The sequence below is a fragment of the Lissotriton helveticus genome, chromosome 8 (genome assembly GCF_964261635.1).
Source record: "Lissotriton helveticus chromosome 8, aLisHel1.1, whole genome shotgun sequence".
NCBI classification, from domain to species: domain Eukaryota; kingdom Metazoa; phylum Chordata; class Amphibia; order Caudata; family Salamandridae; genus Lissotriton; species Lissotriton helveticus.
Window position 1 is genome coordinate 282,043,049 of NC_136069.1, and position 26,360 is coordinate 282,069,408.

The 26,360-nt window shown below is 46.1% G+C and overlaps 1 protein-coding gene across 3 annotated transcripts in view; it reads left to right on the forward strand.

Annotated features, from left to right (window-relative positions):
- Positions 1-26,360, forward strand: part of ACAT1 (acetyl-CoA acetyltransferase 1) — a 141,882-nt gene that overhangs the window by 110,067 nt on the left and 5,455 nt on the right. For all 3 annotated transcript variants that reach the window (XM_078657045.1, XM_078657047.1, XM_078657046.1), the window contains 3 exons: positions 10,524-10,637; positions 10,780-10,844; positions 22,066-22,223. In XM_078657045.1, the coding sequence (XP_078513171.1) occupies positions 10,524-10,637; positions 10,780-10,844; positions 22,066-22,223 (337 nt within the window). The remainder of the gene's footprint in view (positions 1-10,523; positions 10,638-10,779; positions 10,845-22,065; positions 22,224-26,360) is intronic.

The window sequence follows — 26,360 nt, forward strand, 5'->3', positions numbered from 1 at the left end:
TCAGGAGCACTGGTGAAGCAATAAAAACCATCGAGCGTTCAGCAAGAGCAGGATAATAAAGGTTAATTTTCTAGCACGGGGAGGGGACCAAAGGAATAACGGGCCGTATATGAGAATACAAGGGAGGGACCGTGGCAAGCCGCCATTTTATAGACACAACGTAAGAAAATGAAACCATATAATCAAATCTAGCGAAGGACAGGAACAGAATCAGACCATCAAATAGCGACAGTGGCAACAGTCAATCGCGCTCACTCACCTCCGCCCCTACCCGAACAAAGAAGACGTGGTCAAAAAGCCCCATCACAAAGACTATGCAATACGCACCCCAACGGAAAAAGGGAACCTCCATAAAGGAGGAAGGGAAAGAGGGAGAAAAAGACAACAAAAGGAACACCCGCCAGACCATGCACCCCCAGGGGGAAAAACAGGACAATAAAACAGGCATGCGATGTAACAGAAACACGATACCAGAATAGGCAGCGAACCACAATCAGCCACACACCGGAAGAAGGACAGAAAACCCCCGGGGGAGATACGAGGTGACAGAGTCCCGAAAAAGTGAATACACAAGAGCCATAGAACAAAAAAGGGGAAAATAAGGGGGGAAAAAGACCCCCCGACACAAACAGACCCCCCCACCCACCCTTAAGCCCACCCTGCACCCCTGCAGAAGGCTACGGCCTACCCCCCCCGCAGCGTGCCTGTCGCCCTAAATAGAACCCGAAATATAGTGGAGCAAGAAAAGTTGGAATTAAAAGACAAAAAAAGGGGGGGGGGGGAAGGAAGGGAAGGAAAGAAGGGAGTAAAGACATACAAACATACACACGGGGGAGGGCCAAAGACAGGAGTAAACGCACCCATCCACCCGCCCGGGTTAAAGGTCCAAGTCCTCGGGAAGCCAAAGAGTATCAGGCCAAAGTCCAGGAGCACTAACCAGTTACACAGAACCATATCAGGACACAGAGATCATCCAAGCCGTTCATGAGCTACCGCATATAAGAGTCAGTTTTCATCAGCCCTGACCCTTTTTATCCAAAGCAGTAAGGGTCCGATCCAACGAGGACCCTGCCAGAAAGAACAGAAGGCAGGCAGCAGGAGAGTCCAACGGCAGTCCAAAAAAGTCACAGGAAGAAAAGCACGGAAGATCCAGGAAAATCACAGAATGTAGCAAACGATGCAGGCACAGTTCCAAGGATATATCCATAAAAACCGACCCATCCGGGCCGGCACAGGAGACGTCATCGGGCAGTGGTGATTGAGAGGGACCAGGAGAATCATGAAAGTCCGGCAAAACAAAATCCAGCTCCCGGGCCAAGGGCAGAGGAGGCAGCACAGGAGGAGAAGGCGCCATCAGGTTACGCACCTCCGGGGCGACAGCCGGGGCCGAGTCCGCCAGGAGAGTACCAGCCACACCCCGCGATATCAATGCCTCATCCGGTCGTGGGGGCCCGGGAGGCCCGCAGTGAGGAACCGTCTCCAGAGCCAGGAGTGGCGCGGCCACCGAGAGCCGCCAGGATAGCAGGACGTTTAAGATCCCCTTAAGTGCAGGAAAACCTTCACAGTATCCGACACCCGGGCCTTGCGGCGGGCCCTCAGTGCTTGTCCGGGCCCGGCCCAAACAAATGGGGTTGGTCGCCATCTTGAGAGCCCGAGCAGGCCGCGCGGCCAACAACCTCCGCCGGGGCGGCAGTCAAGCAGATGAAGTCCCGCCGACAGGCAGGAGAACACCCCGGACAGGAAGGGGGGCCACCAGAAGAAGGGGATTCGCCGGCCCCCCAATGTCGTCAGTCCCGATCTCCGAGTCCGGGCGGCAAAGAACAAAATGGCCGGACCGGAGAACAAAGGGGGAGGAAGCTGAACACACGAGGAACCCCAATAATGAAGGGCAGCGTCACCATCCAAGGCTGCCGCCACACAGGAGTCTCTCAGCCAGGAACCTCCGGCTCACACGAACAGCGGCCCTCCAATCACCTCCAGTGCGCCCCGAAGGGCAAGCCCGCAGGCTGCATCCGGCCCAGGAGCCGGGACGAAGAACCAGGCCAGTCCGCTCTCGAGTCCCGGGAATGGTCGGGGGCACTGCACCGGACCCACAGCAGCCAGGACAACCGGAACAAATGGTAAGTGCCTGCAGTGCGTCGTAGCAGTACTACACAGCAAGGAGGGCTTCCCGGGGCAGGATAAATGCAGGATAAATGTGAAAAACACAGGTGGGCGAACGGAGCCGAGCTAAAGCGCGGCCATCTCGGTCGCGAGCTAGGCTCCTCCCCCAAAACAAGCTATTCTTAATACTCTTTTGATAAACAAAATCTTTTTGGACCTCATGTAGATGAATCACTTGAGAAAAGAAAAAAGGACACAGAAGTGGCGGAATCAATGGGAGCCCTCCAGTCACCATCTAATTTAGGCTACTTTCGCCGTTCATTCTATAGAGGGGGGGGTCCAAAAGTAATTCCTCAGATCCAAATGCTTCCTTATAAAAGTCAAATACACAACCCTCACCAAGAGGATTTTAGAAAGGTGGTTACAGAGGATACATTTTCAAGGGCAGAGGTTAAGGTACACCAACATGTACCTCTCCATCTCCCAACAAACAGTGTCTTGCTCACTATTCCACCCGACCATCTTCCACCTGTTGGGGGAGGATTACAACAATTCTTTCCCATTTGGCAATCCGTAACATCGGACAAATGGGTATTAGACATTATCCAACATGGTTACTGCCTGGAACTTACCAACAACCCTCCCAATATTCCACCTCGTACTCACAGAATTTCGCTACAGCACCAACAGCTCCTCAAACAAGAAATACAAGCTCTTCTGACAAAAGGGGCTATAGAACCAGTTCCTTTACAACACCAAGGTTCAGGATTTTTCTCCCTTTACTTCCTGATTGCCAAAAAGAGCGGGTCCCTAAGACCAATCTTATATCTCAGATTGTTAAACCTATACATACTGTCGGAACACTTCCCTATGGTTACCCTTCAACAAGCGCTTCCACTTTTACAACAAGGCAACTTTATGTCCACACTAGACTTAAAAGACGCATACTTCCACATTCCTGTCCACTCAGCACATCGCAAATACCTCAGATTTGTGATAGCAGGAAATCACTACCAATTCAAAGTACTCCCATGTGGAGTCACTACTGCACCCCAAGTTTCCTCAAATTGTCTAGCAGTAGTAGCAGCTCATCTCAGAAGACAATAAATTCATGTCTTCCCATATTTGGACAATTGGCTCATCAAAGCCAATACACATCAAAAATGCTTACAGCACACTCAAAACACTATATACCTTCTTCATCAATTGGGATATACAATCAATACACAAAAGTCCCATCTTCAACCCTCACAATTGCAAACATATCTAGGGGCAACACTAAATACACATACAGCTCTAGCCTCTCCCAATGCATTCAAAATTCAACATTTTCAAAACTTACTACTGCAGTTTCAAAACAACCAATATCTAACAGTCAAAACTTTCATGCAACTATTGGGAACGATGGTATCATGCATCGCAATAGTGCCTCATGCAAGATTACACATGTATCCTCTACAAGAATGCTTAGCATGCCAGTGGAATCAATCACAGGGTCCATTAACCGATCTAGTGTTGTTAGACAGCTGGACGTATCGCCCTCTGCAGTGGTGGAACACACCAAATCAAAAGGGTGGCCCTTCATCAACCTTTCTCTACAAGTCGTGCTAACAGCAGATGCATCTCTTACAGGTTGGGGTGCCCATCTTCATCCCCTAACAATTCAAGGTTTATGAGACACCAAGCAATTACTTGGACCGTCTGGCTGTTTATCTAGCACTAAAAGCTTTTCAGTCTCACCTCACCGGGAAAGTTGTCCTAGTCCAAAAGGACAATATGACAGCCATGTACTATGTACAAAAACAGGGGGATGACACACAATCTACAGCTATCCCGCCTCTTTCAGACCATTTGGCGTTGGGCAATACTTCACAAAATTAATCTCCTGGCAGAGCACCTTCGAGGCATACACAGCCAGTTTGCCGACCTCCTTAGCAGGATGCAGCAACAAGTCCACGAATGGGAACCTCATCCCGAGGTTCTTCTTCCATACTTCCAACAATAGGGACTCCCAGACACATAGACCTCTTTGCCACAGCAGAGAATTCAAAGTGACCAGTCTTCACCTCCATATTCCCATACCATCTATCCAAAGGCAATGCCCTATGGATGAACTGGTTGGGGAATATTTGCCTACGTTTTTACACATCTCCTTCTCCCTCCACTTCTGGTTCGTAATCTCAGGCAGACATCACACACACTGATCCAAGTGGCCCCCACATGGGCTCATCACCATGGTTCACCACACTACTAGAACTGTCAGTGGTTCCACATCAAAAGCTGCACCTCACTTCCTACCTTCGTACACAGAACCATGGAGAAATCAGAAATCCAAACCTCAAGGAGCTCAACCTAGCGATTTGGCTCCTGAAATCCTAGTTCGGATACCTAAATCTACCTCCAGATTATATGACAATTCTTAAAGAAGTAAGGAAACCTAGCACTAGAGCATGTTATGCGTCAAAGTGGAAAAGGTTTGTTATATATTGTAATAATAACACAATTGGTCCGCTAGATGCATCTATACAAAATATTATTTGCTATTTGTTGCATTTACAATGAGCAGCCCTAACCTACACATCTATTCGACTGCACCTTGCTGCAGTATATGCCTATTTGCAGAATAGACCACATTTTATCCTAATTCAAAGTTCCAGAAATTAAAGCTTATATGGAAGGTCTTAAAAGAATAATACCACCCAGAGTACCCCCTGCACCTGTCTGGAACATTTAACATTGTCCTCACAAGGCTTATGGGTCCACCTTTTGAACCATTACACAGTTGTCCATTACAATTTCTATCTTGGAAGGTTGCCTTTCTCATTGCTATCACTTCACTAATGACATATTTGTGAGTTACAGGTATTGACCTTGGAAGAACACTTCTTTCAGCTTCATAAAGATAGAGTGGTTCTTTGTACAAACCCTACATTCTTTCCAAAAGTAGTTTCTGCTTTTCATATCAACCAATCAGTCAAGTTACCTGTGTTCTTCCGTCAACCTGAATCAGTAGCAGAAAGAGCTTTACATACACTTGATGTCAAAAGAGCACTATTGTACTATATTGATAGGACAGAAGATTTCAGCGAAACAAAACAACTTTTTGTTGCATTTGCTACACCTCATAGAGGAAATCCCATCTCAAAATCTGGCATTTCTAGCTGGATCGTTAAATGTATTCATACTTGTTATGTTAAAGCTAACAGAACTTTAACTATACCTCCTAGAGCACATTCTACCATCAAACTAGGAGCATCTATAGCCTTTTTAGGTAACCTTCCCATAGCTGACTTATGTGAGGCAGCTACATGGTTTACACCACACACATTTACAAAACATTATTCTGTAGATGTAATAACACGTCAACAGGCTAATGTAGGACAGGCTGGGCTAAAAACACTTTCAAACAACCTACTGGTTGGCCACAGCTTTTGGAGGGTATCGCTGCACAGTTTATGCAAAGCGTGTGTATCTACTGCACGGACGCCTTGAACAGATTATGTTACGTACCCTGTAAGCATCTGTTCTTGGCATGTAAAGCTGTAGATTCACATGCGCCATCCCTCCTCCCCAGACACCTATGGTTGTTGCAGTTCTAATTATTCACATTATATACGCATGGACATCTCTATACTAAACGTACTTACTCCATTCTCACCCTCTTGCGGGAAAACAATCTAACAATGGAGTTGATTCCCATGCACACTATCACCGAAAGGAGGAGTCACCTTGCCTCCTGACTGGGAAAGACTTCTTCGAAGAAAAGCAACTTACAAATATCCGGACCCAACACTTGATGACAGGAGTATGCAAAGCATGTGAATCTTCAGCTCTACATGCCAAGAACAGATGCTTACAGGGTAAGTAACATAATCCTTGTAGCATGCTGTTTAGGGCTCTTCTGGTGGTTCAATGCCATCTCCAACAAGTATCTTTAGGCGGGGGCCTATAATGGGAGAAAGGACATTTATCACCTTAATGCATAAAGCTGCAACATTCTACCCTCCAAGAGAAACAGAAACATTGGACTGTGGGAGCGAAAGGCTTGTAGGGCATTATTTTCCTTCTGCCACTCTAATATTTGAGAGCATCACTGAAAACAATAAAGTACTATTGTATAGCCTTATGGCTCATTGTAGTGGGCTATATTGACCATTACAAGCCTTATCCAGCATTCTAAAGGCAAGGGCCTATAACAAGGAAGCGGGCCTTTGATGACTGGTATAGCCTGCCACTGTGGGTTAGGATGCTAATAGAACATTCCGCCCCATAAGTGTGGAAAGTCCTTATTTAAAAAAGCAGCCTCCCCAAAATCATCGTGTTTAAAAACCCTTGTGCTTCTGAAGCATCAGTGACTTTTGCAGCTCTAGCTATGTATACAGTTGCCGCTGTGCGTGCAGGGCCCTGACAGTAACTACAAAGATCAAACCTGCATGGCATGAGTTGTGAAAGGAGGCAGAAGTCCCCCATATTCTCCATTGGCTCACACAAACAGTATTTCATCATTTGGCAGAGCTAAGGGACATACCGGAGCGGAGAAGATCCCCCCCCCCTCCCTACCTTCTTCTGCAGATCCAGTGACACTGTGAACTATGGGAGTGGTGGGGGCAGGAGGCATGCGGTGTGCCCACGTCCACAGCCTCTGCTTCTCTCTTTACCCCTAGCAATCCACATATACTGAAGAGGCAGGAGAGCTGGAACATCAAAGTCTGCAGATCAGGACTTTGGAAAGTTGAAAGCCATTGAGTATAGTCTGCTGCTGCGCCATTGTCTTCAGTAGATCTGTCAACATTCCAGTGTTCTAATATAGTCTTTGACCCATCGACAGAGGGACACACCCACCATTTAATGTCCACTCCAGCATTATTGCCACAAGCCGCAGGTGAGGGCCAATACTGACTTAGTTCAAACAGGAAAGTGGTCAGCAGAGACAATCCTGGAGGTGGACTTGGAAAAATGGTGCTGGCTGGGCCACGTGCATTGAGCATGTGTACTATAAAGGTCCTTCGCTGTCACCAGATTTCATGCCATACATGAGGGACTCTTCGGGTGCTTGCCTAGGCCTGTCCAGGTTGCTGGACTGTAACAACACTGGCCCCCAGGGAAGTCTAGAAGGTGATGGGAGAGATTCTTGCGCTTCTGTTGCACACTGATATTGTGCAAAGTGAGTGCGCTTGTCTCAAGTTGGCACTTTATTTCAACACTTAGGGCCTCTTTAAGATGGTGGTTCGACCACAACCGACGGCTTGTCGGTTGCGGGCCGACCACCATCTACTGCTGCAGTCCAACGCATTACGTTGCGTGCAGTTGGAGGCAGCAGTTGGAGGAACGACCAAAACTTTCCGACAGGCTCAAGGTTGGAAACCCGCCATAATCCCTTAAGGACGACGTTTCCTCTGTCGGGATTATGATGTCGGTTTCCGACAGCCATTCTATGTCGGCCTTTCCTACATGGAAAGGCTGTTAGAAAGCCACATAGGGGGCTCCTACCAGGGCCCCCGTCGGCCTCTGCATTTAGGCCTGGGGGGGCCCCTAAGTGGCCCCCCAACATCCCTGCACTGGTGCCTGCCACACGGTTCAGTGATGTTAACAAACTTCCATTTTTCAATTGGACCTAGTGCTACGGGCGTTTTCAGCCCACCGCACAAGCTCCCATTGGCAAATGGAAGTTTCTCACTGCACTATCTGCGGTTGCCTCCTAATTGGGATGTCGGAACCACCAACCTATGGTCGGGCGGTTCATTCCCTGTACGGTAACATCGTAATCAGTGTTTTAGATGGGGGTAGGGGGTGCACTTCATGAGCCTCACCCAATCTGCTTGCAGATTGCTTAGAACACTGATTGTGGCGAAAAAGACCCTTCCGAGGCTCCCTTCTGCAGCTCCCACTTACCTCATTACAGACCATGGGAGCAATGGAAAGAGGGAGAGCGAAGAATCTGATCTTTTTCCCTGAGCATATGCTCAGACTCTGTACTACCCACATAATATGAGGAGAAAGTAGGAGTCGGAGGCTGTGCATTAGGGATTTGTAATGTCGATGCCAGTATTTCTAGCCTGCTTCTGTTTTCAACATTGCCGTCATAATTTCTTTTTTAGGCATATCATTTTATATCATTATTACGGGTTAATTATTTATTAATTTCCAACTAATTTCCGTGTGCGGGTTCTCATTTTTACACAAGGGTGTACCTCGTATTATTGACTTATAGAGTATGCTATACTGCTGACAAGTGTTTGTTGACACCCTCTGCCTTGGCTATAGACCCAAGTTGAATGCAGAAGGGACATAAAACCATTGGTACACTCCACCCGATGCGGGTAGACAGATGTAAATAAATCATGGAGAAACAAAGGGGCAAACATTTTTGGTCCTCAGCCATCCTATTGTCTTATGTGACGCAGCTAACATTCGAGTGTTCTATCAGGAGAAGCATTTTTGCTCTTTGTCCTAGAACAGTGGTTCTTAACCGGTGGTCCGGGGTCCGTGGAGCCTACTCAGGGGTCTGTGACTGCTTAAAATAATAAAGTGTCTATAAATAAAAAGCAACATTTTAAAATGTAAATCGTTCTGTAAATGTAGACAAATTTGAAATTGGAGGCTAATTTTTGTATTGTCCACAGATGGATACATAGGGCAGTGCAAGTGCATCAAACAAAATAAAGTATGGAGGATGGGTTGCCTTAATTGAATTCAGAAAAAATGTTATCTTTCCATTAAAATAAAAACATTGTTTTTTTTTCTTTTTAAATATTTGTGAATTTTCTTTTTAAATATTTGTGAATTAAAAAAATATATACTTGATTATTTGTGTATTGGAATGAGTTTCAAATGTTCGAAATTCCTTAGGCCGTGACCCCTGCTTCCTGTAATGATTCAGTGGGGGTCAGAAGGTTAAGAACCACCGTCCTATAGGAATCAAACCTCCTTTATAAAGTAGAGCAGCCATCAGTAAACCGTACATGGGCGAAGTGCCCAACCGCACATCAATATCTTTGTTCAACTGAAGTTACAAAAGGAAGGATGAAGTTCTGTTTTTCAGAATTGCGCAGTTCTGCTTTGCCTAATTTCCTAACTCTTCTATTATATGAGTTCTTGTCTCCACAGGCACCAAATTAATATTTTTTTTGGATCTATAAATTGTTGCAGTATAGCAGTTCACTCGTCATTTAATGGCAGACGATATGCTTTCTAATTCAGGGTGATAACCCGTTTTTTGTGTTTAAACAGTGAAGGAAAGTGAAATGTAAGCGTAGAAGCTGTTACTTCATCTTCTGTCACCTATACACTCGGATGTCATCTCTTTCAGCGCTTATAGGGTCTCTTGATTGTCTGGGTTCTTTTGCGGTTCAGGTTCTTCGGTAGTCAGCCTCTCATCACAGCGCGGGGACACACCAGCTGGTATAACCAGGCGCTTTCCAAATGCTCATACTATTATTATTATTATTATGTTCCCATTCGATCTTACCATTGAACGTTTGTAAATTGCCATAAACTGCAACAGCTTTTCAAAACAGGTTACATTTTTCCTATTTTTTTTTTTTAACCAACTGTCATAGACAGTACCGTAACTCACTACTCTTCATGCAGTTACTGGAACTCTGTGGTGAAAAAATACGCCACAAAATTAGAGCTCAGTCGGAGGCATTGGAAGGCAGTTCTTTGCTTCCTGAAAAAGGATTTCTGAAAAAGGGTGCATGTGTGAATGAACTCTTCAGTGCGTAGTCTGCTTTCCCTTTCTGCTGCTATGGTAACGGCTGCCATTTTGGAGGATGTGGGTGAACTGATTTATTAAACAAGTAGGGGGTTTGAAAATTGGGAGTCAGTTTGGTGAGTGTACGAGGGAAGTTATGTGGCCATATCGACATATGCCTGAGAAAAGGCCTGCTGCAGCTCAAAGAGCAGCTTTGACGGCCTCATCTAATTTTGGGGTGACTAGTAGGCGTCCAATATCATCTGAAGAATAAAGATACAGAAAAAGTAACTATGTGATTGACAAATGATAAAAATAATCCAGACAAAAGAACACCTTAAAAAAGGTTCGAAGCGAAGGGTAAAAAAGCAGCGCATCCATGTTCGTAGATCTGAGATGCTGTCGTTGGTGCAGGGAATTTTTGGAATTGTGCATCCTAACAGAACTATAAATTGGAGGGACGGGCAACTGGTGAGTCTTGGAAATGTATGAGATTGACATTTTATGAATTTCAGATCCATAGACATAGAAGAAAAAATGCCCATGTGAAGCATACCAGTCAAACGCCACAATATGAGGCTAACATATACTCCTTCATCAGAGTCCGAGTCCAATCCACCGAGCCTCTGACCATGTTATAAATATTCATTTCATTTACAGCCGCAATATGCCGCCTGCACAAGTTTTTCCTGTGCTCCTACTCAGCCCTCATGTCTTTCTATTCCAGGAACTATAACTGCTAACAACGCCAGCACTCTGAATGATGGAGCAGCTGCCCTGGTCCTCATGACTGCTGATGCTGCCAAGAAGTTCAATGTCACCCCACTGGCAAGAATTCGAGGTACTCTTTGTGCTTGACCCTCATGAAACAACACTGTACCAAAGGCTTTGTTTGTTTGTGTGTTTGTCTCAATACTTCATTACTGTGCATCTGCTCCACAAAAGATGGCTGTATTCATGCATGCCCTTTTTTTCTTTTATAGGGTTTGCTGATGCGGCTGTTGACCCTATAGATTTTCCAATTGCACCAGCATATGCTATTCCTCAGGTAAGACTATTAGAAACAGTCGGATATTGCACATAGTTAGCAAAAGATGCTTTTTGCACAGTGGTAATCAATGTGTTAAATTTGAAATAATGTATTTCTGTTGCCTACCTATTCCATTTTATGTAATTTCTATTTGGGATAGGAATTTGAATCCAATGTTACATGTGACCAGTGTATTAAGTGGTATAACAAATATGGGGTTAGCGAAAGAAATATAGCTAGGAATCTTTTACAAGATGCATAGCCTGTATAGTTGAAGTTTATGGTCTATAACACTTTCTGATGGTGCATAACTAAACGAAACATACACCTACGACAAGCCACACCTATTGTTGCACCAGTGCTTGTTAGCACTAATGTTTAGGTTTGGCCTGAAAACAGCTTTAGCTCTCATGTAATACAAAAATATATACATTTAGAGGGGCTTCAGTCAGTTCGTTGTATCCAGGGGGCTGTTCAAATGTCACTCAAGTTATACTTCCTCCCACCACTGCACATAGTATAGGACAATGGGTCGGCTCACTTCAGCCATTGGATGCCTTTACTTTGAGGGACTCTACATATATGCATCCACCTAAAATAGCCCCCGCAAGGTCAGAAATAGGAAGGCACTTGTATTTACCAATGACTGCTAGTACCTATGTACAGTCTGGTATCATTACCTACTTCCATACCAAGACTTTTATTGAAAGCTTCAGTATGGACTCGTCTGCAAAACCAAAGTTGGCATATTTATCTATCCTTTAGCATCTTGAGGTACTGCAGGCTTGTGAAAGACCTGCCAGCCACAGATATTCTAAAAAAAAAAAAAAAAAAAACATTGTAAAAATATACATATAAATATAAAAATATATAAAAAGGACCTTTGTTCAGATTTCTTAATCCATTGGTTTGCACTACTATCACTGACGTTATGCTTTTTCCTGTCATAAAACACAGTATGGTGCAGTAGATTTGCACAGTTCCACCATAGCACGTGCATCACCTCTTTTAAAACAGACCACTTAGAAATAAGGTTGACAGCTCTAGAATTTACCAAAGATTGCTAGCGAAACTTTGTATGGGTGTCATCTACTGTTCCATAGTGATCAAAACATTTATTGATAGTTCCAAAGTTAATTCATCATCAACCAGCTTTCATATGTTTATTTATCCTAGAGAAAACAAGAACAAATCGTTAGAGTAGCAGAAGTGTACATGCAGATGTGTATGTTGAAGCCACAACACCTCAGCCTTGTACAGAACATTTTAGTTAGATCTCACTCTAGAAGGGCTCGTAAATTCGTAATAACCACTTCAAGTATGCAGATATGAGAAAGACTTTTCAGACTGTTGCATCCGACTCGAAAGGAACATCTAGTAACAGCTTGAGCTACTACAAATGTGTGATGTCTTATTAGCCTTAAGTTTTCCAAAACTTCATAGGGAGAATACATATAAATCTATATACATATCGTAAATAGAAGAGCTTTGGATTACATTTCTTTATCTGAAGTTTTTTTCCGGTGTCATTAACTTTTTGCATCCCCCTGCCATTGCACACAGGATAGAGCCTTGGGTCAGCACAGTTCAGACATAGACTAGCTTCACTATAGGTAACCGTATTTTACTGGCACACGTGTACCTCCAGTGGAAAAGTAGTTTTCTAAGAATAAAATGCACGGTGCTTGTATTTACAGTGCCTGCTAGTGCCTGTTTATTAGGGTGTCATCATGGTGTTCCATAACAATCAAGACATTTACTGTAATTTGCAGTTTTGGTTGCTAACCATAAAGCAGTTTTGCAATGTATCTTCCAGAAAACAAAAGCATATAATTAGAGTAGCGAAAGTGTGTATGCAAGCTTACATTTTGAAGCCACACCCTTTCAGCTTTGTGATTGACATTTCAGGCAGCTGCCTCGGACTCTAGAAGGGACATCTAGTAACTATGAGAGGCACTGCAGCTTTGTGACTTTCAGCAGTTGCATCTGACTCGAGAGTCACTCTAACGTAATGCAACATTACAGCACTGTTAAAGACTTGAAGCTGTTGGTTCTGACTCGAGAGGGCCATCAAGGTACAGCAAAGGGCCAGCCTTTTTGTTTTTTTACAGTGCTTGTCTTTATTTGTTATCAGATAAATAAGTAACAACAATTGCACTGTTGTGAGCAACTAGAATTTACAATGCTTCAATTCTACATTATTATGAGATTCTCAAAGATTCTGAGTTTTTGAGCTTGTGACTTAAACTTGACAAAGATCAATGGAGTAGGAGTGTCCTTGTGAGTTCTCAGCCACCCCAGTTCTCCCATTAACATCATTTTCCTAGGCAGTCGCTCCCTCTGTCCTAGGCACTTAGACCCTTCTTATTTCCTTTCACATATCTTCAGTTCTCCGATCCCTCCTACTGCATGTCTCGAGTGCCGTTTCCTTCTACATGAATGTCCTATACACACGCTTTCTTTCTCTATCTCTAAACCCTGCATTTTCTTTTCCTGTGGCACTCCCAATATTTCACCAGCTTTGTGCCTCTTTCACAGTGTTCAATAGAATCGTAATTCCAGTTGCCACATACATGACCATCGCTCTATGTTGTTCTGTAGAGAGAGAGAGACGCAACGTTGAATGAACATGTAGCCGAAACATCTTTTAGTCACTAATAGGAACTTGAAAAAACTTGCACTTCCTTCAGCGTTGACTCCAGAGTTCTCAATCGTGCCTGTTTATGGACACCTATAGACAGCCTGAACCCATTCAGAGAGTTGACTCAGTTTGCAGTCTGCTGTATACAAGACTTTATATGTTGCATCAAAAACAAAAACACAATAGGTAGGAAAAAGGATCTACCCATGGGGAATAACGGCATACGTATCGTCCTACATGAAGTAAAACGTGTGAAATGTAAATGGAGATTTCATTGCCACCTTGGATAGCTTTAAGGGTTCTTACACTCTAAGTCCAGAACAAGACCAGTGATTTTACTTGGACACTTAAGGACATGAGCATAGAGACTTATTTCTTTAAACATTTTTTAATGTTATTTATTATTTTCAACAGCGCATAGTACATACATCACTTAAGTATACATTGCAATGACTTTGCGCAAAGTATAACAAATCCCAACATAACCCCTTCCTGTAAGAAATTACATTAACGATCAGGCACATCATTGTGATCTAAAACAACATACATATCTGCATCCCGGCCCCCCTTCCCACATACTTGCATTGTCCAGTGGTATGATGGCTCTAATTGACATCCTTCTAGCAGCAAACTACCTTTCACCCTGTTCCCTCTGAGCCATTAAGTATTCCCGTAAAGGAGCCCAAATGTCTTTGGGCCGTGAGGCCGTCGGTAGTTCCTCAGCGTATAGTTCCAGCTGCTCACAACACTATATCATGTCTTTTATCCACTTAGCAGTGCACGGGCGCCGGCGACTATCTTACGTGAACAGAACCCTCCTCTTTGCCAACACCAACGCTACCCGTACAAAGCGACCCACTGTAGCTTTCAATCCAGGCACGTACCCCAGCAAACACTCCAGTGGCGTGCAGTTAATCATCTGGCTATTCATTGTATATATAAGAGAGACCGCCTCCTCCCAATATTAATGCACCAACATGCACTGCCATGCAAGCATAGAGACGTATAGGGACCTGTTTCAGTGATAGTATTTTTTATTATTGCTGTTGCTGAGCACTTGCAGGACTTCTCTCCCCCTTAAAGCCCTGCCCGTGACCACTCAAAATAAAATGAGAACTTCATACATGAAAATTAAAATAATATAAGAAGGGCATTCTCCACTTTTAAGCTAAGTAAAAGCTGTACTTCTTGCTTTTAACTTCACTGAATCTCAGTCACTGTTCCTTGAGTCTCATTAAATCCACTTCAGATTTCTCCACTTATTCCTGAGTAGTAGCTGCGTTTCAGACCCTGGTGCCTTTTGCAGCGGTGCGTGCTTTCTTCAAAGTCTTTTTTGAATATACCTAATAATATTGTGAAACCGGGTCTTTTTACTGTTCCTTGTGGAACTACATAGTTCACCATCTTCTCTCCCAGAGTAAACTCCATCTACCATAAGACCCCTTCTGCTTGTACTAAACCCTAAGATACGGTGAGTAAGCCAGTCAGTGAGCCTTCTGACATGATTCATCCATCTCTCTACGAAGGGTCCTTCTCATCTGAGGTGTGCAATGGGCTTCCTTGAGGTATGATGTGCTCTATATGTTCTGCCATGTAATGAAATACCATTATTAATCATTTCTTTTGATTCTTGGGTGGTATATTCTCGAATGGATTTAGAGCAGGTGTTATAAATACATCTAACCTGTAAATTGTGTAAGTTGTTTCAGGAAGTTAAAATGGGTTGTGTCCCAGCAGTTTAGGGGTCTAGTGTTTTTCTTAGCACACGTGAGCTCAGTTTGGAGTAAAGATTTTGATGTGGATGACAAACAAGCTTGTAATGGCCTAATTACTTAGTAGGAATCTTCATTACTCACAGATAAAATACTTCATTCACTGACAGTCTTTTTAAAAAAAAAAAATATTTTTATTGTTGCAATGTATTGGACATCATCATGCGTATCGACATTTAGTAGTGTGGCCTCAACATTCAGCCACCCTCCATCAATATAGCAACGTACATTTTCTGTTTTATAACTACCAACTAAAAACATCACTGATTGGATTTCTGGCATCAATTCTTGCAATCATCAGTACATTATTAACGATCTAAGCAGTAATTTCGTCCGAACATTCTATGTTTTTCGTGAACTGTATCTCCGCTCTGTGAACACCTATTGTCATAGTTTACCCATTGTCTCGATCCTATTCCCCTCTCTTCATCCTTCGTCCTCATCCCCCTCCTCCCCATAGCTATCAATATCTGTTTCTTCTGGTAGCGGCGTGCATATGTCTCCCCTATAGGTATTCCAGGGTAGCCATAATTTATTCCATTTGCGTGGGTTCGACCTTTGTTTATACACCGCCCTCTCCGTCACCATAAGTAAGTCCATGTGCTTACACCATTGGCCCAAGGTAGGTGTTTCCTCTGCTCCCCACTTTTGCGCTATGTCACGTTTCGCCAACATCATGCCGATCCCCACCCATCGCCTCCCATATGTCGTCAAATCATTTGGGCCCCAAATATTGAGTAGGCACAGCCTCGGGTCAGGTGTAACGGTCAATTGTAAGGTTTGGGCCATAGTGCGTGTTACTCTTCGCCAGTATATCATGATGTTAGGGCACTCCCAAAGAGTATGAAACAGGGTGCCTTGTGCTCCGCACAGGCGCAGGCAGTGTGGATGTTCCGCTCTATGTATTTTATGCAGCATAGTACGTGTATAGTAAACTCGTTGCAGTATCTTAAACTGCACCAGTCTAAATCTTGCCGATATTCCGGCCTCCCTGGGGGATGCCAGTGCGGCATTCCAACAATCGTCATCTAGTTCCCCAAGCTCTTCCTCCCAGGTGGCCTTCAGTTTCTGTAGTGGGTCTGGCAAGTTGTTTATTAATTTACGGTAAGTGAGGGAGGTAGCCCTATTCTCTATGTAGTCTGTCAACAGTCGGTCTTCCAGGGGAGCCAACTCTGGGACCGTGGTATCAGGATCTAAAGCTGTCATCAACGCGTGCCGTATTTGTATGTAACGGTACGTTTCAGTCCCCCTCATGTCGTACTGTTCCCTGAGTGTTTCAAATGGCATCACTTCTCCTCCCACCCACAGGTCCCCAACTGTTGAGATCCCTATGGTGTCCCATTGGTCAAATCCCTTGCTGTGTCTCAGACTACCCAACGCCCTGGAGTCCCACAACGGTGTCATACGTGTGATCACACCCTCCCATTTCAATCGTTTCTGGGCTTTATGCCACAGTATCACTGTGTGCTTGGTGGGTCCTATCAGTTTTTTAAGTAGTCCAGTGTTGTAGAGAGGGGCCAGTAGGGAGGCTACGCCCAGCTGTCTCCTATCCGCCGTCAACGCCGGGTCCTCCTGCGGGCCATGCACCCATCGGTTAATTATCTTGGTGTGCTGCCCAGTAATCCAGTTCCAGGTTTGGGAGGGCTATCCCTCCACTGTACCAATCCCTGATCAATTTTAAATGCACCACTCTCGCTGGCTTGTTCCCCCACAGCAGGCTCGACAGTTGAGTAGAGACTTGTTTGAAAAACTGTGGTGGGACTATCGCCGGTGTGTTTTCTAGGACATAGAGAAAACGGGGCAGCGCCATCATCTTGAACAGCGCTGCCCTGCCCAATAACGTCAGGGGGAGGGTGCTCCAATGTCGCACGTCTGATTTTAATCGTTCGAGCAGTGGTCGAAGATTCAGGGCCCTGAAAGTCTCATGTGCTCGTGTAATACGGATCCCTAGATACCTGAAGGATACTTCCTCCAGTAGCAATGGACAGTTAGTGTTCAAGTCCGGCGGTGCGCCACGTAACATATATAGTACTGATTTCGTCCAGTTTATTTTATAACCCGACGTCGTCCCATGCCTTTCGCACAGCGCTAGTAACGCCGGTATACTCTCCTGTAGGTCCATCAAGTAGATTAGCATGTCATCCGCATACAATGACACCCTGTCTTCCCATCCGTCTCCCCACTGCACTCCTCTCAGCAACCTGGTGGTCCGTATGACAGTAGCCAGCGGTTCCAGGACCAGGGCAAATAGTAACGGCGAGAGCGTACAGCCTTGTCTCGTACCCCTCTTCAGTGTTATTTCTCTGGAGAGACGGCCGTTTGCTAGCACTCGTGCCACCGGGTCCTGGTATAGTAGTTTGATCCATGCTACGAATTTCGGGCCAAAGCCCATGTGTTCCAGTACCGCAAACGGGTATCTCCATTCTACCAGATCAAATGCCATCTTGGCATCCAGCGAGAGGATCGCCGCCGGTTCCCTCAACAGTGATGCTCGCGCCATCACCCCATGCAACCGCCTTAGGTTCATCGCTGTGCTTCTATGTGGCATAAATCCTGCCTGGTCAGGGTGTATTAAATGCTCCAGATGTGGCAATAGCCGATTGGCCAGTAATTTTGCCAATATTTTATTCTCGGCGTTTAACAACGAAATCGGGCGGTATGAACCGCAATCCTCAGGAGGCTTGCCTGGTTTTGGTATTGTCACTATAGTTGCCGCTCGTTGGTCGGGCGGCAGTTGCCCCTGTCCCAAACTGTCCTGAAACATATTAAGTAGGGGTGTGGAGAGCGTGTCTGACATTGTCTTGAACCATTCTATCGGAATCCCGTTGGGACCCAAAGCCTTCCCCGAGTGCAGGGCAGTTATAGCTACCTTAATCTCCTCAGTGGTCAAGTCCATCTCCAAGTTATCTTTGTTGGCCTGTGATAGAGTGCGGGTGGGTATCCCCACGAGAGATGTCTCCGCCATCTCCTGGGTAACCACGGTGTCGGGGGTGTACACTGTCTGGAAGTGATCAGCCAGAATCTCGACTATTAGAGATGGGTGTGTTTGTAATATACCTGCGCCATCTTTCAGCTGTAAAATGGCCCTTTGTCCGTCTTTCTTCCTATCTAACCAGGCAAGGAGTCTGCCGGCCTTGTCACCCACATCGTATATCCTTTGTTGTGTGGTCGTTAAACTATCTATCACCCTGCTGCGTAGATAGTCAGTGTGACGCCGTTGGCATAATTGTAGTACATGCCGTGTGACCGTGGTCGGGTTATTCTCATGGGCAGTATTGGCTATGTCCAATTCATTTTCTAGGTCTATTAAGTCTTGCTTTTGTGTACGTTTGTGATTCGCTATTATAGAGATGGCCTGCCCTCGGAGGACCGTCTTGTAGGCCTCCCATAGGGTGGTGGGAGACTCCACCGTTCCCTCGTTTTCAGTAAAGTAGGCTCTTGTACCCTCCCTCAGTTTTTTGGTTATCAGAGGTACTCTAAGGTATCCCGGGAAGATCGGGAACACGCGTGTTCTGGTTCGTTCAGGGTTAGAGACAGTTAGTGTTAATGGTGAATGGTCTGAAACTCCCCGCGGTCTAATTTGTACGTCAGTAATAGTGAGGAGGCCGTGTCCCAGTGTCAGGAGATAGTCAATCCGCGACAGGCTGTCATGGACTGCCGAATGATATGTATACTGTTGAGTGTCTGGATGAAAGTGTCTCCAAAGGTCCACCAGTCCCTGAGCTTCCAGGAAGCCATGCAAGCGGGAGGGTCCATGGTCGTGTGTTCGCATCGGGAATCTATCACGTGTACTATGTGCCACTGCATTAAAGTCCCCTCCCAAGACTAGATCACCCTCGGGCAGTTCCAACAGAAAGCTTCCCAACTCAGGGAGTGCAACTGCGTGCAGCGCCGGCGGAATATAGACCGAGACTACATTCAGTGGCCTCCCTTCCCATTGCCCATGTGCGGCCGCAAAACGACCCTGCGTGTCTGTTTTCGTGGACTGAACTATGAACTCCGAGGAGCGGTGCATTAGGATTCCTGTCCCCCGGGATCCCCCAGTGAACTCTGCATGTGTAATCATACGGTAACCTTTCCTGTCTAGGGCCCGCGTAGCTGTGCCCGTTAGGTGTGTTTCTTGCAATAGGACCAAAGCAGGACTAAAGCGTCTTATACTCTGCAGTACTAGCCCCCGTTTGACTTTGTCCCCTAACCCTCATACGTTCCATGACATAATGCCTAACTGCGATAGTCGCCTCAATCCCGTGTCCACCCTCTCGGTGTCATCCTGAGTCAGTCCCGCCATAGGTGTCGTTCGTGAATGTAACATCGCGGTGCTTTGATGGTGCTCGGTTGTGGTGCCTAATGCCTGTGAAGTTAAATGTGTATGCCATGTAGATCCAATATTTATCAGTGCAATCTTCTTGATAACGAAAAACCTCCCCCCCCCCCAACTCCCCCCCCACCCTGCCCCCTTGCTTAACGGACTCGAAACTGCCCGCCCCCCCAACTCAGCAGAGTGCTTGAACCCTTCCCCAAACATAGTACTTGCACGCTGGGGTGAAAGACCCTCCGCAGTCAGCGACCCCCTTCCTCAGTCCCGGGGGTCCAGTGTCCATGGCGGCACGCCCGGCCAGCGTAGCTTGTGTTCTGCAAAGGTGGTGGTGAGAAGTCTTTATTCTTCTGTATCCTCCGTTTCCGGAGGGTCGTGCAGCGGTGAGTGGAGGTCCTGTCCTCCCCCGGATGCTTGGGAACTCGAACGGGCTTCGTCGTTGCTTTGCCTAGTTGTTCCGTTAGATCGGCGCGGGCGGGTCGCTGACCTCCACCCCTCAAGCCAGTCCTGCGCTGTCTCTGGAGAGTCAAAGAACCAAGTTTTATTGTCTGCCACTATTCTGAGCTTAGCAGGGAATAGCATTGAATAGGTGATTTCTCTGGCCCTAAGTTTTTTCTTGACTTCAAAAAAGGTTCTCCTTCTCCGTGCCACTTCCGCTGTATAGTCCGGAAAAAATGCCAGTTGCGAGTTAAGGATCCGGACCGGCGGGGAGTTCCTAGCCGCTTGCAGGATCGCATCCCTGTCCCTGAAGTTGAAGAGGCGAACTATGATCGGCCGTGGGTGAGCTCCCTGTTTCGGGCGGCCTCCAGGAACCCGGTGTGCTCTTTCTACTGTGAAAAAGGTAGAGAGTCCTTTTGGACGCAGGTGTTGTTTGATGAGTTCCTCCACGTACAGGTCCATAGCTCTCGTACCCTCCGATTCCGGAACCCCGATGATACGTATGTTGTTGCGTCTTGAGCGCCCTTCTTGATCATCCAACTTGTCGCGTAGGGCCTTGTTCTCCTTCGTGATCCGCTCCATGCTTGTTTGTAGTTCCGCGACATCCTCCACTAAGGATTTAGTCACTACTTCCATCTACTGCACCTTCTCTGACATCTTATGGAAGTCCGCTCTTATTAGAGTGATTTCCGTTGATATTGACCCCACCGTCACCTGTACCTGGGCGAGGGCCTTCATCACGTCATCTATGGTCGCCTTTTTGGTTCCCGCCGCCTCCATCGTCTTGCCTGGCGGTGTTTTTGGATCCTGTGTGGAGGATGGTACTTTGTCATAGGCATATTTTTCCAGCCGGGCTTGCGCGGCTCCGCCTCGTGTGCCCTTGCCAGCCATCTCTTTGCCTTCCCTCGACGCGTTGTGGAAGGGTATGGTTTCTGTCCTCGTGCAAGGTCCCCGATGATGCGGGGCCCAAAGGGATGTGACCCTCGTGTCTGTCCCTGGATACGTTCGGGTCGAAGTCGTGGTGTCCTTGCTTTGCTGACCCAATGGTGCTCGTGATTTTCGCTCCTCGCCGCTTGCTGGTAGTATGGGGGGGATAGGTTGTGGAAATTAAATTAAGCACGTTCTGAGGCCCGCTGTGTCACCCCAGCCTCAGTCCCCCCGTCGCCCGCAGTCAGCTCCGGCCTCTCTACCCCTCAGTGGTTGGCGTCGTCGGTGGCTCGAGCCGTGTGGGTACTAGCGCCGCCTCAGTCGCATCAGTTTTGTCGTTCAGACCGTTTCCTCACTGTGATCCACCACACCCGACGGGACACGAGGCTCCGTGGTACTGGGCCCGCATTCAGGAGACAGTGTAGTGCGAGTGGTGAATGGGGAGCGTGAGCGCCGGGTGATTATGCCAGAGTTAGCTCCAGAGTTAGCGCCGTTGCCTTCTGGTGGGTGCTCCTGCGTTAAGCCCCTCCCCCATCGGGGAGTCTGCTGTCCATGCGACGGACTCGGGGGCGGCGGGGGACCACAGCGCCGCTGGATGACTGTCCGAGTCCTCGGTCACACCGAGGTAGGCTCTCAGGGTAGTGTCTTTGGCTCCTGCGCCCGTCTGGGCGTCCACGCCCGCGCCTCGATCGTCCGATCAGGGAAGCCTTGTGCGCCTCAGGATCTCTCCGTATCGTGACCTATGGTCCCTCGCCCGTTTCACTGACAGTCTTAATTACTCAAAGTACTAGTCTTCAATATCACAGTCCTGCATTCCTCCACTTCCAAAGTCCTGTAGTCCCCAGGTTCCATGTCCTACAGGGCTTGGTATTGGTACGGGATAGCGTAGAGCAGATTTATAATGACTGGAGGGCCCAAGTTCAAACTAAGAGACGCTGGGACAATGCCCTTTGAAACTAAGTGAAGTAAACTTTCTTTTCTGAGGGGTTATGATAGCCTGTGACATGAGGACTCTATCTTTTAGTGTAAAGACTTCGCAGAGGTAAAATGGAACTGTGAGTTACGATAATCTTCAGTGAGCAACTGAGCACTAAACTTACAACACTATGTACAGTATAATTAACATGCTCGTTTTCTACTTTGCAGATTCTAGACTATGCTGGCCTTAAGATAGAAGACATTTCCATGTGGGAGATCAACGAAGCCTTCAGTGTTGTTGTTTTAGCCAACATCAAAATGCTGGGGATCGATCCCGACAAAGTCAATGTGAACGGAGGGGCAGTCTCGTTGGGCCATCCAATAGGGTGAGCATATTTGTAGTAGACATTGACAACACCAGAGTTAAACACATGTGACCGTGGCGAATTGGAAAGTATGGAAATGCAGCATTTTTGGAATGTAGCTCTCCATTAACATATAGAAAGTACAGTCTAGTGCCGCCTGCTACACCTTTGAAAGAGTTGTAGATCTCTTCTTCCCCTTAGTTTCTAAGTTTCACCGGGCGGTAAACTTGGGGTCCGCCTGGGGTGGTTGTAGGTCTAGCCACTGAGCCTCCCCCTGGACACTACCCATATATCCCTTGTCAATAGATACAATTAATGTGCACTTAAATCTGTGCTGCGGTTTCGTGGTTAGAGATACAGTGGTGTGTGTCGGCGTGGAGTGTTATCACCTCCCAAAATATTTTGTGGATTGGATCTGAGGGAAGTTTGTCAGAGCTGTGTGTTTTCACAGTAGACAGCAGTGTGGAGTATGCTCGAAGGGAAGCCACATGCCCAATTTAGAATTGGTGCCAGCGGGACCCATGATCCAACACCGTCGCGTGGACAGCAGCAGTAACGTTGCATGCATGCTCAGCCTCTTAGGTTCAGGTCAGGCAACATCATGTGACCTGCTAGAAGGGGAGGAAGAAGGCCTCAGAGCCCATGTGCTCATCATGGTCTTCTACATGCATACATACATACATACATACTTACATACATACAGAGAATACAGCAGGCTGAAAATTTAACTCCCATGTTGTATGTAATTGCTTTTCTCATATTTCCAACCTGCTGTGCACGTTAGTAGATTCAGGATCGGTCAGAAAGATGGTCTGTCTCTCATTGTTTTGACTGCTTGTTCTGCTGGTATAATACACTGGGCAGTGAGAGTCTGCTGAATAGCCACCCAGTGCATGTGCAATGGCCCCTAAACCATGCTGAAGGATTGGTTTCGCTCCGAATGGCATATTTAACTTTATTTAAAGCTGTGGTACTATGAAGTAGAGAGCAGAGGAATGACTTTAAAATCATTTTTTAAATAGTCTCCCCCGGCACTCAAACAAATTGTTTATATTTAGTCATATGTATTTAGAAATCAATAAACTTGTCTACATTAATTGGATTTGGTAATTTTCATCACCACATTGTGAAAATTGAAACTAGTTAGATATATGCTCAGTGGAATCATTAAAACTGTTGAAATATTAACAATTTTTCATGGAATTTGTGACCCTGTGAAGAGTGAAAAATTATGTTCGGTAATTTCTAAAAACATATGACTATATATAAACAACTTGTTTGAGTACTGGGGGATACTATTTGAAAGATATTGTAACACAAGGGCTTTGTCCATTGTGCACTCACAACCAAGGTAGTAGGGTGTGGTATTACCCTGAATGGCACTTTTACTTGAATAGGGATAATCTACTTATACCTCTTTAACACTGTTTGCCTGAAAAAATTGGTTAGATATATAGGGTGCGACGTCTTGTCTCCACTACTACCTCATTTTGTTATGTATGGACTTTAAAGTCATGTCTTGATTGACTGCAGCCTAATATCAAAGGCAACTGTTTTGAGATGTAGAAATCCCACAGTTTACATTACCCCCAAGCAGTGGACTGAAGACCACAGTGCCAAGTTGCATAATGGATAAAAGTGGGACATATCCAATATTGAATTGCCATGTCCTCTGTAGTGACCAGATTACAGGTATAATTTCTCTGTGCAATCTGCAGTATTAAAATGTCTGCTTTGAATTAATTGTCCTAATTCCTCAAATATGTTTGTGGAAAGCTAAACCTCAACCTCACAACAATATATTTTAATACCCGAAGTCCAATTTAATGATGAATATTGATTTCTGATAAGTATACAGCCTATGCGATTTTGCAAAATGTAGTTTATCTCTGCTTGAGGGTGTGGCAAGTAATTCTCTTTATGTGGCCAGACTCTTTCTTCTCCGGTGACAGTGATTCGCTTGTTGAAGAGGTCTGCGACACCCTCCTAGGGAAAGGACAAACCATCCGAACCTGTCTAGAGGGTCTCTATTACTGCTCAATTACCCTACTTGGCTTAGCATGCCTGGGGAGACAAGTGAACAGGAACACAATCTAGATATTGCAGGGCCAGATAGAAAGGTTCAAGATAGCATGTTGACCATAAATGGTGTACGTGTGGCTTTGAAGTTGCCCTTTTCCAGGCCCGACTGTCTCTCCTGAGCACAGGAGGGATCCCAGACTTGGAACCAATCACTTTTGGGTTTCCAGTAAAGGGAGTGAAACTTTCTCATATTAATAATCCCACCTATGGGCGGTATAAGAAAGGTCTGCATAGGGGCAAAGGCAGGGACAGTGTACCATCTTGAAAGTTGGTTGAAATTGATAGTTCTAAGACCGAATTCCGGTAAGGTAATAGAACCTATTGAAAAAGAGATCTAGGTGGACCATGAGAACTTGACAGGGACTGGGTTAGTAGTTTCCACCAATCACTGGTAAGTGGCCATTATAAGAAAATCTCTTGGAATACAACTGGATTTGGAGAAGAGCACAAGAGGAAGTATCTGTTTCTGAGGGGAAGAATGATGCTTGTTCACCTCCTCACTTGTATACAAACACCGAAAGTGATTTATTCAGCATGTAATGGCCATATCATTTTGAGGTTAACTCCTTATTTAGAATATTCACCAGGAGTCAGACTGGATCTGGAAATTTTCAAGCAGTATCCATGCATGCCGTTAGGTGGTGTTGCTCGGCTTTGTGTCCGCATCATCTGTGCTGGATGTGACATGTGCGGGACCTTTTTTCTGCGTCAGTCAGCATAGATCCAGAGGGAGAGAACCCCAGTCTTTTTTGACTGACCATTTTCTCGACTTTATTGAGGCAATTTTTCGAGATTGCATCCCTTGGTGTGCTAGGAATGTCTCCTAAGAAGCCTAAAGGCTTCAAACCATGTGGTGCCGGTCACAGACAAATGTCTGTTACAGACCCTCATCTGGTTTACCTTTGGTGCTTGAAGTGGGATCACGATTTCAAGACCTTCAAGGACTCCCGCAACATGTACCCTAAAGCGCTAGGGGAATGGTCCCTCAAGCTGCTCTCCATCTGACTTTGGACAACCCTGTACTCTCATGATCCTGGTTGCAGAGAAGTTCCCGGGACCACTCACAGAGCCGCTCCTGATGGTCATCATCTTAATTAAGAAAGTCAGGGAAGTCCCATAAGAAAAATAAGTCTAAAATGTTACAGTGCTCTTCAACTTCTCTGCACCGGTCCAAGTTATTGCCCCTGGTGCAGGAGCGTTGACATTCTAGGTCTCCCTCGTGGTGGAGCTTGTGCCAGGATTGACTCTACTCCTCCCAGAGTTTCCCACAACTGGAGCAACCCCCACCCCCTCCTGCCCAACTCAGAATTTTACGAGGCTATATTACTCCTATTAGGGCACCCCGACTCTCTGGAGCGCCTTTCGACCCTACGGGTGAGGGAGAGACCGCTACTGGTTCTTCGCCAGAGGGTTTGCCTCAATGCAAGTCAGGACCCTAAAATCCAGTGTTGGATCCAGAGTAGCACCACAACTTTTCCACACCCTTACAGATGTTCTCTCCTTGGGGCCTGTCCCAGCACAGGGTGCTTCTGTGCACAGGACAATCGCCCATCGCCACTGCCCCACTCCCAGGGACCCCACCCCCAAGAGCTTGGTGGTCCAAGCCGCCACTTCTAGGATCAATCCTGGTTCATTCCCTACAACTCCAAGAATCTAACTTCCATCAGTCTAGGACTGCAGTCATTGAACAGCGCATGCCTTTTAGGATGATACCAGCACACTGTGTGAGATTCGGTTGTGCAAGTGCTCCCCATAGTCTTCGAGGAGGCCCAAGCCATACTCTTGCAAGCAATAGATGAGTGAGATGCAACAAAGTTCTCCATCAGATTTGGACTTGACACAAGTGACTCGCTGGGCAGATTGATTTAATCGTATGTGCCACTGAGGCGCCACGCCTGGCTGAGAACCACTGGCTTTGTGGGGATGCTCAAGCCTCGCTCATTGACACCCCCTTCGATGGCTGTCACCTCTTTTGTGAGGAGGCAGACTCAGCGCTGGAAAGCTTCAAGGATAGCAGAGCTATGGGCAGGTCCTTAGGCCTATCCATCTCCTCTCGCCAACCCCAGTCTGCCTTTA